This window comes from Chaetura pelagica, unplaced genomic scaffold (genome assembly GCF_000747805.2).
Source record: "Chaetura pelagica isolate M959 unplaced genomic scaffold, ChaPel_1.0 scaffold69, whole genome shotgun sequence".
Lineage (NCBI taxonomy): Eukaryota > Metazoa > Chordata > Aves > Apodiformes > Apodidae > Chaetura > Chaetura pelagica.
In genome coordinates this window covers 10,147,900-10,160,556 of record NW_009970724.1, presented here as the reverse complement: position 1 = coordinate 10,160,556, position 12,657 = coordinate 10,147,900, and the positions used below count along the sequence as shown (strand labels likewise).

The following is a 12,657-nucleotide window of genomic DNA, read 5'->3' as shown; positions in this document are numbered from 1 at the left end:
CCCCCCCCTTATTTTTCCTTCCTGAACAGGTGGTCAGATATGTGTTTTAAGCTGCTTTTCCCCATGTTTGGAATAAAAACTCCTTGAGAATGAGTCACAGCAAAAATAAAGTAGGAATTTAAGAGGTAGATATTACGTAGTTCATAATATTTTACAGTTAGGATCAAACAACTTTTTTACTTGCTTAGTTTTTAAGAGTGCCCTTAGATAAAACCCTTTGGCAAATGGCATCGGTTTAATTTAGTTGCTCAGTATGAGGATAGTTTAAGGGGCTTACTTTATTGAATACAGCTATTGTCTACTAAATAACTTTAATTAATTGTAGCACCAACATTGGAATAAATGCAATATATACAAGTCATTTTAACCTATAGCAGATGGGTGCTTAAGTCTGTGAGAGAAGATCAATGGAACCATTTGCTTTTTGTGTTGTTTCAGTGTAGAAAGACAGTCTGTTCCAAATCAAGAGAGAAATCTGCTAAGAATATTTCAGTTTCATTGCAATAAAACAGTGTTACATAAGTTCGCATCAGAAGAAGTGGATGTGCTATTCCAAATGCATAACAATTGTCTATTAGTCTGTTTTTAATAATTTTGCTTTGGCATGTAATCCTGTTTAATTAGATTCTACTCTCTCTGTTGTTTCAAGATTCCACAAACTGAAGTCTTATATACCAGCTGCTAAAGCAGGAGTTACTGTCTAAATGATATTCACAATGAGTATTTGGAAGGTTTACAATTATACCCTTGCTAATAAATTGTGCTATTTTCCCCAACAGTTTTAAGTGCTAATCTTCAGAAGGCATTTTAAAATTAGCTAAAATTCTGTCAAGAGATTTACAAAAATTGTTAGCATGAAGATAATTATGTCACAGTCTTTGGACTCCATCTCTGATTGTGTGCATAAATCAGAAAATGTCAGCTGTGTTTTCCCTTAATAATTATCCTTGCAGCAATACATTACAGTTTAGATTACTATTATAATGTTGCTTTAGGTTTATAAAACACAAGTTAGTTATTTCTAAAGTTTTCTACTGATGAAATAATTCACGTTTCCAGAATAACAAGTGATTATTGGCATTAACACTTTGTATGTCAAGAGGAAGATCAATATGGAAATAAGCATTCTATGTTTTTTATATAGTACTCCAAAGAAGTCAGGTTTTTTAATAGGAGATTGCTTCTACAGTATGGCAAACATTTTCAAAAGAGCTAGCTAATGTGGTCAGCCTTGCAGCATGTGTAGGACTTGACTTTTTAAGGAATTTTAGGACTAAAATTTGAGATGATTATTGCTGAATTTGTACAGGACATATAGGTCTGAAACACCTGTTGCTGGAGCCTACCTTCCTGAAGGTAAGTAATTGAAGGAGCTACTACATCCATGATATGAACCAGATTGTCTCATTTCAAGCACTCAAAAATTAAGGTACAAATACATTTAATAGTCACATTTTAAAATCTGGCTGCATAAATGTTAGAAAATTAAGACACAACGTACTCTGTAGGAACTCTTTCATGGATTATGGAAGAGAAAATGGGAGAAAAATTAATTTATTTAGCAATAGTAACTACAAAGCAAACAAGTGAGAGCTGTTTCCATCCTTCGATTGCTGTGTACGTTCCTTAAGTTTAATACACAGAGAACATTTGACAGTAAAAATGTGAGACCTGCTTTCAAAAATGCTTGGAAAAAGCTTTCTAAGAAAACTTCCCAAAATCATGAAGGAGCAGTGAATTCCTGGGATTCAGCAATCTTACCTAAAAACTTCTTTCACTGAACACACTGTATTTTAAGTAAGGCTTTTGCTTTGGCTGTGTATCAGCTAGGATAAGAGAGCGCTCAACTTCAGTGTTGCAGGCTGCCTTAGAATAGGTCTTATGCTGTTGTCAGATTAAAAACATTTATTTTTCAACTATCTCAAAATGTGTGTAAGAAATTATCTGTAAGACACTTCCAAAGACTTAGGTGAAGTGTTTTGGGATAAAGTAGCAGGATACTGCTTAGTGTGATCCCACTCTTGCTTGACTGGATGGAAGATTTAAGGTTGATTTTAATGGAAATGGGGTCACTTCTTTTACCAGTACTGCCTCATAGAATAGGTGAGTTTCAGCTGGGGTCTTCTCAAAACTCTGACTCTTAGGCTGCCATAGCAGAGCAGAGGCAGCAATGTTTTTGTGATTTAAGGAGATCCTCAGTGGTGACACCAGGGAATAGACTGCTTTTTTGTTTGTTTCTGAGCTACTTCTGCAAAGTTTTGCATTTGACTCAAGAGGCCAAATCAAGAATTGTTTTTCAAATTACTAAGTCAAGCAAAGAGAGCTTTTCCATCCAAGCCAAAAACATATATAAGAAGACTAAGATGATCAATGTTTAGAGATGAGGTTTTGAAAGTACAGCTTCACTTTTGCAAGAATCCTAGGTTTTTATTTAAAACTAGAATAATTATTTTTATTCCCCAGTTATGTGAGCTGGCTTGTTACTTCAATCAGTGTCAAAGACTAAAAGTATTTTGGACTTGGTAGCTGCTGACTTCCCTCAGACTGATGGAATATTTTTATAGAGTTTATGTCATGATACTGTTAATATTATCACTGACCATAACTGAAAATACAGGATTACAAGCACATAGTCCTTGCTCCCAAAGATTGTGGTTTATTTTGTTAACAAGAATAAATTGCAGAAGGAAAAAAGTAATATTTTTGTGGTTATGGGTGGAAAAGGTTTTCAATTTGTTGATTAATCTTTCTTCTTCATCTGGTTAGATGTTGCACAAATATGCTGTGTGTGATGCCACAGATATTTCTGGATATCCAGTCTGCAACGTCCTTTTTAACTAGTTGTCATGTAGTTTTAGTTAAGATCTCACATGATGAATAAGCCATTTATATATATATAAAATCCATTCCCTGCTCTTGCTTTTTGATTAATTTTAAAATCTCAAGCTATCCATGCTAGAATCCTTTACGGAACAATGTTTAGGCTTTTGTGACTTTTTGACATGCAGTGGTAGTTTAACTTATGATGGTGATTTCCCTAATTACATCCCTGTACTTATTTTTCCTCCTGAACTTCTTGAAGGTGATATTTAGTTTAGTATTATACAGCATTATAGATCTGACAGCAGTGATAATGTATAGAGTGCTATATCATTAGTGAATCATAATGTTAAAACTTCTAGGCTTTATCTATACCCACAGAAGATCATATGGCAGTAAGCCACCAAAACTAATTTTTTTTTTCATTGTTTGTGTTTTGATTATTTATTTTTTCTTTAACTACTGCTCAAAATGAAACACTTGGGAGTTTAATTGCTCATTATACTTATGTCTCTGAAGTATCACAGGCCAAAACATATTACCCTGTGCAAGTTGTTTATACCTATTAATCTATTTTTTTTTTCATGGATAATAGAATGATCTCAATTTCTTGCTACTAATTTAATACTTAACAACATATAGGTCACCTTGGTCATGGTCTACCGAAGTTTCATTATTTCCTAGACACAATCCAGTATTTTCTTTCTCACAATTTCATTCTTATTGGTAGCATTTCTTAAAAACAGATATCCTTTCACTACAACTGTAGTGTGCAAGCTGGTACTCAGACCCTTGAAGAAGAGGCATGTATACACCTGTAGCTATGCTCTTAGTTGGTATTTCAGACACCCTCTTTTCTTTTCTCTAAGAGGATCAAGAACATACTGTTCTGGATGATTGCCACTCTAACTGGAAAGCAGTGGATATGATCAATATTTGCTTACTCTCCCATTGGGTATGTACGCAGTAACGGATGACACAGTACTATGAAGTCATCCTCCTTCAGGAGTTTGCATCTGGCTCAGTTTTTAGTTAATTTTTTTCCTCATGGTGTAATTATATGCTCTCCAGCTGCTGTACCTTGAATGAGAACTGTTTGGTTCAAAGCAGCTGAGAAAGATACTGTCCGGAAACAATTCTCAGAAACGGTAGAAGTAAGTTCATCCTCTTGCCAAATAAACTGATGCAACATCTATTATTTCAGTCTATAAAATTTATTACATTTTTTTGTTCTGGGTTATCTATTCATTGTCACATCTGGTTTATATTTGAGATGAAATATATGTGTGTATGGCTGCATGATCACGGCATTTTCTTTGGATATGGGCACCTCTTGTTGCCCTTCAACTGGTTAATGCAGTATGGTCTATGTAGACAAAGAAAAAATGCCACAAACTTATTATTTTCAGCATTTTCCACGTGGAGAGCTTCAGTTACTTTATCTTGTATGATATAGAGAAGATTTAGTTGTGTTTGATAAAAATCTTATGTGTTTTAGACACTGTTGTTTTTACATGCTTTATACAACAAGGTCAACAGAAATGAACTGCGTGATACTCAGATTTTTCTGAGCTTGTCCTGAATGCTGGTGGCACAGGATTGTTAGAACATGAACTTTCCTCTTCTGGTGCTTGGAACAATATTCCAAACGGTGTTTCATTTGGTCAGTTTTCTTGGAGAACGGGAGGTTTGATTTTGCTTGCACAGATATTTTCAGTTTTGTATTGATTAATATGGAATTCTGTATTAATTAGTATTGTCAGTTTGGATTTCTTTTGTGTATTTTAAATGACTGACCTGCCTGTATGTGCTTGTAGCTGAAGGTTAATGTATGCTGGATCTAAATAATGGAACACTTCGTTGTAGAGCTTCCCTGTCTTTCTAGCATAATCCCTTTGAGGTTTTGAGTAGGGTTTTGCCATACAAAGGACAGTTGGTTGTAATATAAACAAAGAAAAAATATCAGATTAACCATGGAATAAGATTTACTACTCATACTTAACACACTTATAGTTTTTTTATAAGGGAGAGAAAAGATTGCCAAAGTTCCAATGGCAGTTTTGTTCATTCTTCCTGCAATAAAAGCATTAAAACTTTTTATTAAGAAGTAAAAAAAATATTATTTTAAAATAATGATAGTTTAAATGGTAATTGGACAAGGTAAAATACCTTGTTAGGCAATTTACAAATATCTAATTAATTCATATCCAGTAATGCTTTTTTAGCCTCAAATTGAATGTAATTATAAAAAAAAGAATTGATGCACAAAATGAAATAACAATAGATAACTTTTCTTGTATTTATTATAACTGTCATTAAGATGTAGACTTGAAAGCTAATTCAGGTATTAAAAAATGTGAAAGCAATATTAGCAAATAGGAAAAAAAATAATTCTTTAAAGCTTCTACATAAAGAGCCTGTTGGCAATAGTAACTGTTAGGTTTGCAACTTGTTTCTTTTGCACCCATGTGGCAAAATTATGCCTCCCTGAGGTAAGTTTTGGTATTGGAGAAAGGTGCTGTAGAGAGCCAGGGTAACCTAGAAGTCTCCTAGGTTGATAAAGCCTCGAGAGAATATAAAAATCCTATGGACGATGCAGATGATCAGAGGATCATTGTTTGTTGGTATTTCATACTCAATTTGCATTTAATAATATTTAAAAGAACATAGCAAAGTTTTATTTCATTTATTGCCACAAAATTGTTGGCTTTGCATTGCTTTTATAAATAACTGTGAGCTCTAATCTGGAAAAAAATTAAGTGGTTGAGTTGTCTATAAACAATAATTTCAGTTTCAGTTATGTTTTAAAAATGACATTAAATATTAATTAAATAAGATGGTTTGTTCCAGAAACACTGCCTGTTTCGTTGGGACAGAATTTTTAACTTCTACTATAATTCTAAAATGCACATTTAGGTTTTTCTCATCTGTGTGTATAGTAGCTTTGTGTCCTTACATACTAATAAAGGTTGTTTTGGTTTTGTTTTGGTGTGGTTTTGTTTTTTTTTTTCTTTTTTCTTTTTCCAAATAAAAGTAAACTAAAAATTATATAAATTTCATTATGGAACATTTATAAGATTATTTCCATGACAACCATATAATAAGATTCATGTTTACTTTGTTTCTGAGTTCTCAATGTCTTTTTAATGACTCGTGTGTAATTAAAACAGAATGCATAATTTGAGGTTACATAATCCAAATCAATTTTGTTTGCTTGATGTTGAATAATGTTAATACATGTACAATATACTGTTTAAGCACCTTACATGGATTTATCCGTTTGTTGCAGAACTGTGAGAAACTAGAAAATAATTTTGATGACATCAAGCACACAACTCTTAGTGAGCGAGGAGCACTTCGAGAAGCAATGAGGTAAGTCTGGGTCACCATAGCAACAGTCACAGATGTGGTAAAGAAAGAGTCATTCTTCATTATTGGGGGAACAAATGAGTTCATTGCCACCATTCAGCTCTATTCTCTAAGGTATTAATTTGTCAGTGGAGAGGCTTCCCTTGAGGCTGTACTTTAGTTTTGAAGCTGCATAAATGTTAAGCTTGACTGCACAGTAAAAAACGTAAATGTTTAATTTGTTATTTAAAATGCTTAAGGGGTGCCTTGCTTTATATTTATACTAAACTGTGAGTGAATGAAAATATTGTTCATCTAAATTCTGTAAGTGTTAAGGCAATTGTACAGTGCTGTTTGAACAAACCTGTGTTTGCTTTTAAATTGGATTTGATTTTTATGTGTGTAGATCCTGTGTATTCTGATTTTATCACCAGATTTACATGATTTTTGTTTTGCTAATGGAACATTTAAATTTATCTGGTCCTTTATATATTGTAGGGAGGCATATTTTGCTTAATATCCTCCTATTGTTGCACTTGATGCTTACTAGAGGAAGTTAAAATTAATCAATACACATTTTCTGTCACCCTTACTTGCACTGTAGAGTATCTGAGTACAGGACTCCTAAGAAACTTGCTAGTGATAGTACCTGGAAAAGGGAATTATTACTATGCTGAAAAGTGGTGGAGTCAGAGACAGATTTTCTAAAGTAACTCACTGAGTAATCAGGAAAATGTTAACTATGGTGTTATCTGAGAATCAGAAAATTATAGGAACATGTGCTTTTAAAGGTTTTGAAAGTAGGATAGTAAAATGTAATGATGCAAACATGCTTCATTTCACTTGCCTGATACCACGGTAAATTCACAGACTTACACTAGCACCGTAAAAATAATGACAAAAAAGCCATTGAGAATCTTCTTCAAAAACTAATTACACTCATTTGCTTTGTGTTCAAAATCCCTCTAAATTTATGGATGGGTGTGAATGACTTCATTTGTATAACTGACTTCATGCTCATGACGTTCTTGTCTCATGTACACTGCACTGCTTTGACTAAGTGTTTGTAAAGACATTCTGACTTGAAATGCAACCTGCCTTTTTTGAAGCCTCTCTTATTGCCTCCAAATTGTATTTTCCTTTCTGAACATTTAAGTTACTAGTGTTGCAAATAACTGTAAAAGTAATGGCATTCACCTTTCTAATTGTGATTTCTTGGTATTTACTAGTTTTGCTTTCTACATTTAGGGTTTTCTGTCTATGTGGTTGATCATCTCCATACATAAATCTTTTGAGTAGTGTCAGTAAATGGAAAGTGATTTAAAATAAGTATTTGGGGAACTTTTGGTGTATGAAGCTACTTTAAATCCAACTTGTTGAAAATACTAAAAGTTGCAGCTCTCCTGTAACATAGTTCCACAGATATGTTTTGAGGTACATGACTCGGTAGAGCTCATCTTTAAAAAACTTGGGAGCTCTCAGCTCCTGCCTGACAAACATTCACTATCAAAGGGAGCTCTGGCCTTTCAAAGGTCATGTTTCTGTTACAAGGGCTGTGTAGAAGATTCTAGTGATTTTATGCCGTGCATATAACAAAAATCACTTTACTACCTCATAAATTTGTATCCTGGCTATTTCTGCTAGTGTACAAGACATTCTGATAAATAGTTATTGATTGTGAAGTGTGACAGATACAGTGCAGTCCTGGAATTCTCTTAATTGCAGTCAATATTATATGGTTGATTTTATTTTCTTGTTTTTACAGAGGTAAAGAAAATACTAAATTAAGACTTGTAGGGTGTTTCTATAACCTACTTTACTGACCCATAAAAGGTGCAAAATATTAATTTAGAGACATATATGCATGTAGGTCTATATATTTTACTAAATGTGCAAAAGTCATTTCTTTTAGGCTGTACAGTTCTTTCAACTGCTACATTGTCACCTTATATCCTTGATTGTCTGCATTTTTCTATTTGATTATCAGTAGCATTTGTAATTCAAATGGTAACTTGTAATTCAATAATTCAATAATTCAAATTCAACAGATTAAAGTTCACTTGGCTTTCCCATAACTATAGTGGACATTGGATCAGGCATAGGAGAGTATGGATTTGCTGACCTCAGGATAGTGAGATACATGCCTCCTTTTGGTAAGGGATGCATGGGGAGAGGGTTGCACATCGCAAAGGCACTAAAATCATGTGGGTATGGAAACAAAACAACAACAAAATCCTAGTTGGATAGCTGAGTGGATATCTGTGGATCTTGGATGAGCCTTAAGTTGAGTGGGCAGTCAGCCCAAATCCTCTCTGATTTCCCAGAGTGGTACTACTGGTCTGCCAGATGAAAGATACAATGAACGTTATTCCCTAGTGCTCCTGTTTGGAACTAGACCTTCCATTTTAACTTTCTCTTTGAGAAAACTGGTCAATTTAATATGAATTTCAATATATTTTCAGTCTATCAGTATCACTGTACTCTGCATAAACAAACACTATCTAAGAAGGGTCTTGCTCTTTTGCCAGCTCTTCAGAAACTGAATGGTATTCAAAGAAAGCATTACATTAAGATAACCTTTCCTGTTTGCATAAATAGATGTATGCAAAATAAACTTTTTGAAGGATTTTGGTATGATCATAAAGCATATGACCTTTTTGTAGTTCTACATGTTATTTTAGACCTTGACTGAGATAATGAGTGGATAGTAGTTTGCCATTACTCAATATATAAAGAGTGGTATTGTAAGAGTTTTGTTTTACTTACCATAAAATCATAAGGCATTTGATTCAGTTCATGTTTTCTTTATTCTGGTAATGTACTCTAAATGGTTGATTATATTGTAATGCAACTGCAAAGCTTAAACAATAACAATACATTAGGTTTTAAATTAGATTTTATACATGGGCAAACTATTTCTGTACATACCTTGAATGTGTATACAATAATTGGGGATTGGATGTAGTAACTTGGCAGAAAAATAGCATGAATGTGTACCTATAATGTTAGGTTGCATAAGTAAGAGCATTAAGGTTTTGTTAAACAAGGCTCAATTTATTCTTAATATATAATCATTGTAAAAAATCTGGATCCTGATCCTCACTAAATCTTTATCTAGAAATTTGAAGGAGCTTCTAGACTGCTTTGACTGCTACAAGGAGCACTTGAGGGATTTGAGGAAGAGGAAGTGGCATAGCTAATTATATACTGACCCTGGTAGTCTTTTCATAGATGAGAAAACCAAAATATGGACTGCTGCAGTAGTAACCATTCCTCTGGGAAAATAGGGTAAAGTAGCATTGAGGAGTCTTAAAAACAAAAATTCCACAATGAAAAAACCCCCAAACTATGAAATAACTTCTACTTGAAATGCGGAAGAAATAAAAAAACTTGTTATTAATATCAATTTAGAAGATGAGGTTTAGGGAGTTACTGTGTTTAACAAGGTGAAGGACAAATTTGAGAAAGCAGCAGATATCAGCTGAAGGAAGGGCAATTTCTTTTCCACTGAATCTGTTAACTCACTTTGTGTACAGGCATCTATTGTTAACAAGACAACTGCAGACTTGCTGAATTTGGGGATGACCAAGACCATGTGTGTTTTTCATACTCTTTCTTGTATGTGTTAGAGTGACTGAATGATGCTCCAAGACTCTTCTGTGTATGGTAAACACATGGTTGCTGTATTCACGTTTACCACTCTCAAAAATATTTCAGAGGGGAGAAGAGAATTTAAAAAAACCCAACAACTTAAAGGCAGGGAAGCATGTTTCTGCTTTTGAAACATTTAGTTTTATGATTTAAAGAACTGGATAACAGTCAAAATTCTGCTTTTTAGCAAACTGCGGGGGATGTTGTCTGATGTTGCTGGTGAAAGAGATTTTGAGAGCTGCTGTGGCAGATGGCTGACCACAAAGGCTCCAAAGCTGGCCTGCAGTGGGTGCAGCGTCGCACGTTTCTGACTAACAGCCTCTCCTCTGCAAACTGTTAGAGTAGAAAACTATGCTACAGGTTCTTGAGTTCACTCTATGGCTTCCCCCTTTGTTACTGTTGAAAATACAAAGTTTTAAAGTATTTCTGAAATTTGTTCTTTGCAACCATTAACAATTGGGGAAAAATGTTCTGGGTTGCTAGAGATGATATATACAATATGGAAAAGCAGGCATACGAATACCTTAATCAGTGTATGAGCTTTGAAAAAGGTTCTAGATCATTAAATAAAACAGGAAAAATATAAAAAAAGTTTGGAGACAAGTGAAGGAAATTTGCTGGTGGTCTAGCCATGAGCCATGGCTTTCTGTGTGATATTGATATTTCATTTTGTATTCCAGGGTTTTGGTGGTTTAGTTTAAAGCATGACTTGCACCATTTAAGACTGTAACAAAAGTCTGGGACATACAGAGAAGCTGAGTGTGTAACAGCTTTGGCAAAGAAGTCAGATGTTTTAGTTCAAGCTGTCGAAGCTCATGCTGTTTTATTTGTAAATCATTAATTTAATCTCCAGAGTTGCCAGCCTATTGACAACACTTCATTCCACATGTATTCAAGAAACCTAATTTCTTAACATAACTTCTGTTTTGCATACAGTCAGAAAGTCTTTGCAAATGTTATGTTAAATATATCTGCTCTTGTTTCTTTTCAGACATTTACTCTAGTTCTCAAAAGCTTCAAGAAGTGTAATCTTTCTTCCCTCCTTTGTGGTGTTCTTTGAAGTTAGTGGACTTTGTATCTCTGAATCCGTTATCCTTGGAGTTCAGGATACAAAGCAAAGCCAGGGGTTTGAGGCAAAATATAGTCTTAATTCAAAGCTGCTTTCTTAGGCAGCATGTCTTTGCATTGTATGTTCATTGAAGCCAGATCATTATTGTCTTTTCTGTTGATAATGTTTAAAACTCTTTTGTTATAATGAATGTTAGTAGCTACACTTTTATTGCTACTTCCTTAGAGTCCCAACTATCTTATACTGCCTATTGTGTTTCTGGATGTAGGGACATATATCCATTTTCCTAGAAGCTTTTTTTTTATCGTGAGATGAGGGTTTTTCAGAGATTAAACTGTGTCCAACTCTGCTCTTAGATAACTACTGTCAAAATCAATCTGCCCTTCCAAATTTAATCATTTATTTACTTGAGGCTATTTGGGAGAGCAAGAAAAGATTAAGTTTAATGTTCCAATGGAATTAACTTTATATTGAAAACAAGACCATAATGTGCATAGACTTTTTTCAATAAATGTTAAAAAGATAAACTAGCATCAGTACTACACACTTAGCTATTTGGCTACAAAATTTTGCAGAAACTATTTTCCATCCTAATTTCTAAGGAACATAGATACTTTACAGGAAAATTTTTCATTAGAGTTTGCTGTTGAAAAGTTGGTGGGCAGCTATGTAAGCCCTGGATCACTATAGGTCTTCCAGGGCACCATCCAGAGACTCACAGCTAGTGCCTTGGGCAGTACTGCTAAATTTTTGCACCTCTAGGAGTGAGGGATATTAAGATTTCAGGCAACAACTTGTCCCAAGGAAGTCTGAAACATTCAGTTCTGGCTTGGTTCAATACCAAATTTCATTTTTTAAATTTTTATTTTCTCAGAAAAAAATAAAATCTATATTATATAAAATAAATGCTGAGCATTTCTATATATCAGAATAGTATTTGAACCCATTCAAATGAGCTCTAATAATGCATCTGTGTGTGAACCAGAATTTAATTGAAAGAACAGTAATGTGATTTCCATCTGAATATTTACATAAGAAATTGATTTGTAATCTGACATCATTACAGTACAATAATCTTTTAAAACTGGACAGTTTTTGTAAAATATCTAGAAGTAGTACTACTTTTTTACTCTATTTATTAATAATATATAACATTTCTAAAATTACTGTACTTTAAACATAGTGGTTACGATTACTATAATTAATAATTTTATTTAATAAAGTACTTACTATTAATCTCTAATACTACTTTTATTACTATTATTCAATGGTAGTTTTTTATGGTATTGTGTAATACTGCTAGTACTCTAATTACTGCTATTTTGCCTACTGAAGGTTTTTCCATATTTGTCAATGGTAGCTAGTATTAACCTAGTACTTACTTTGTATTTGGTAATGTAAAAATATAGTTTTGGTCAGTATCTGAGTATCTGACAGTATTAACAAAAGGATAAGAAAACATATATACTTTGAGGAGTATTTTTATTCTAGAAAAAAAGATATATTTATCAAATAATTTCCCACATATTTTATTTTTTCTCCTACTTGGCATGTCTTTCTGTTTGAGCATATAGGGGCTTCCTGAGTGCTTCTTCCTACTTGCCTGTTTTTTTTTCTAGTGAACAGGAAATGCACTTGGGCATGTGTAAAACAGGAGCTTTTCCAAGGGACCTGCAGCACTTGCATGGCTCATGGGTGGCTGTTAGATGTTGGACTGTGCCTCACAGGGGCCACACCTCAGCCTTCCCATTGCAAATGTACTTGCATGG

The 12,657-nt window shown here is 33.8% G+C and overlaps 1 protein-coding gene across 1 annotated transcript in view; it reads left to right on the top strand.

Annotated features, from left to right (window-relative positions):
* DPYD (dihydropyrimidine dehydrogenase) overlaps nucleotides 1-12,657 on the top strand; it is a 308,687-nt gene that overhangs the window by 19,132 nt on the left and 276,898 nt on the right. The window contains exon 3 of the mRNA XM_010006772.1: nucleotides 6,110-6,192. Coding sequence (XP_010005074.1) covers nucleotides 6,110-6,192 — 83 coding nt within the window. The remainder of the gene's footprint in view (nucleotides 1-6,109; nucleotides 6,193-12,657) is intronic.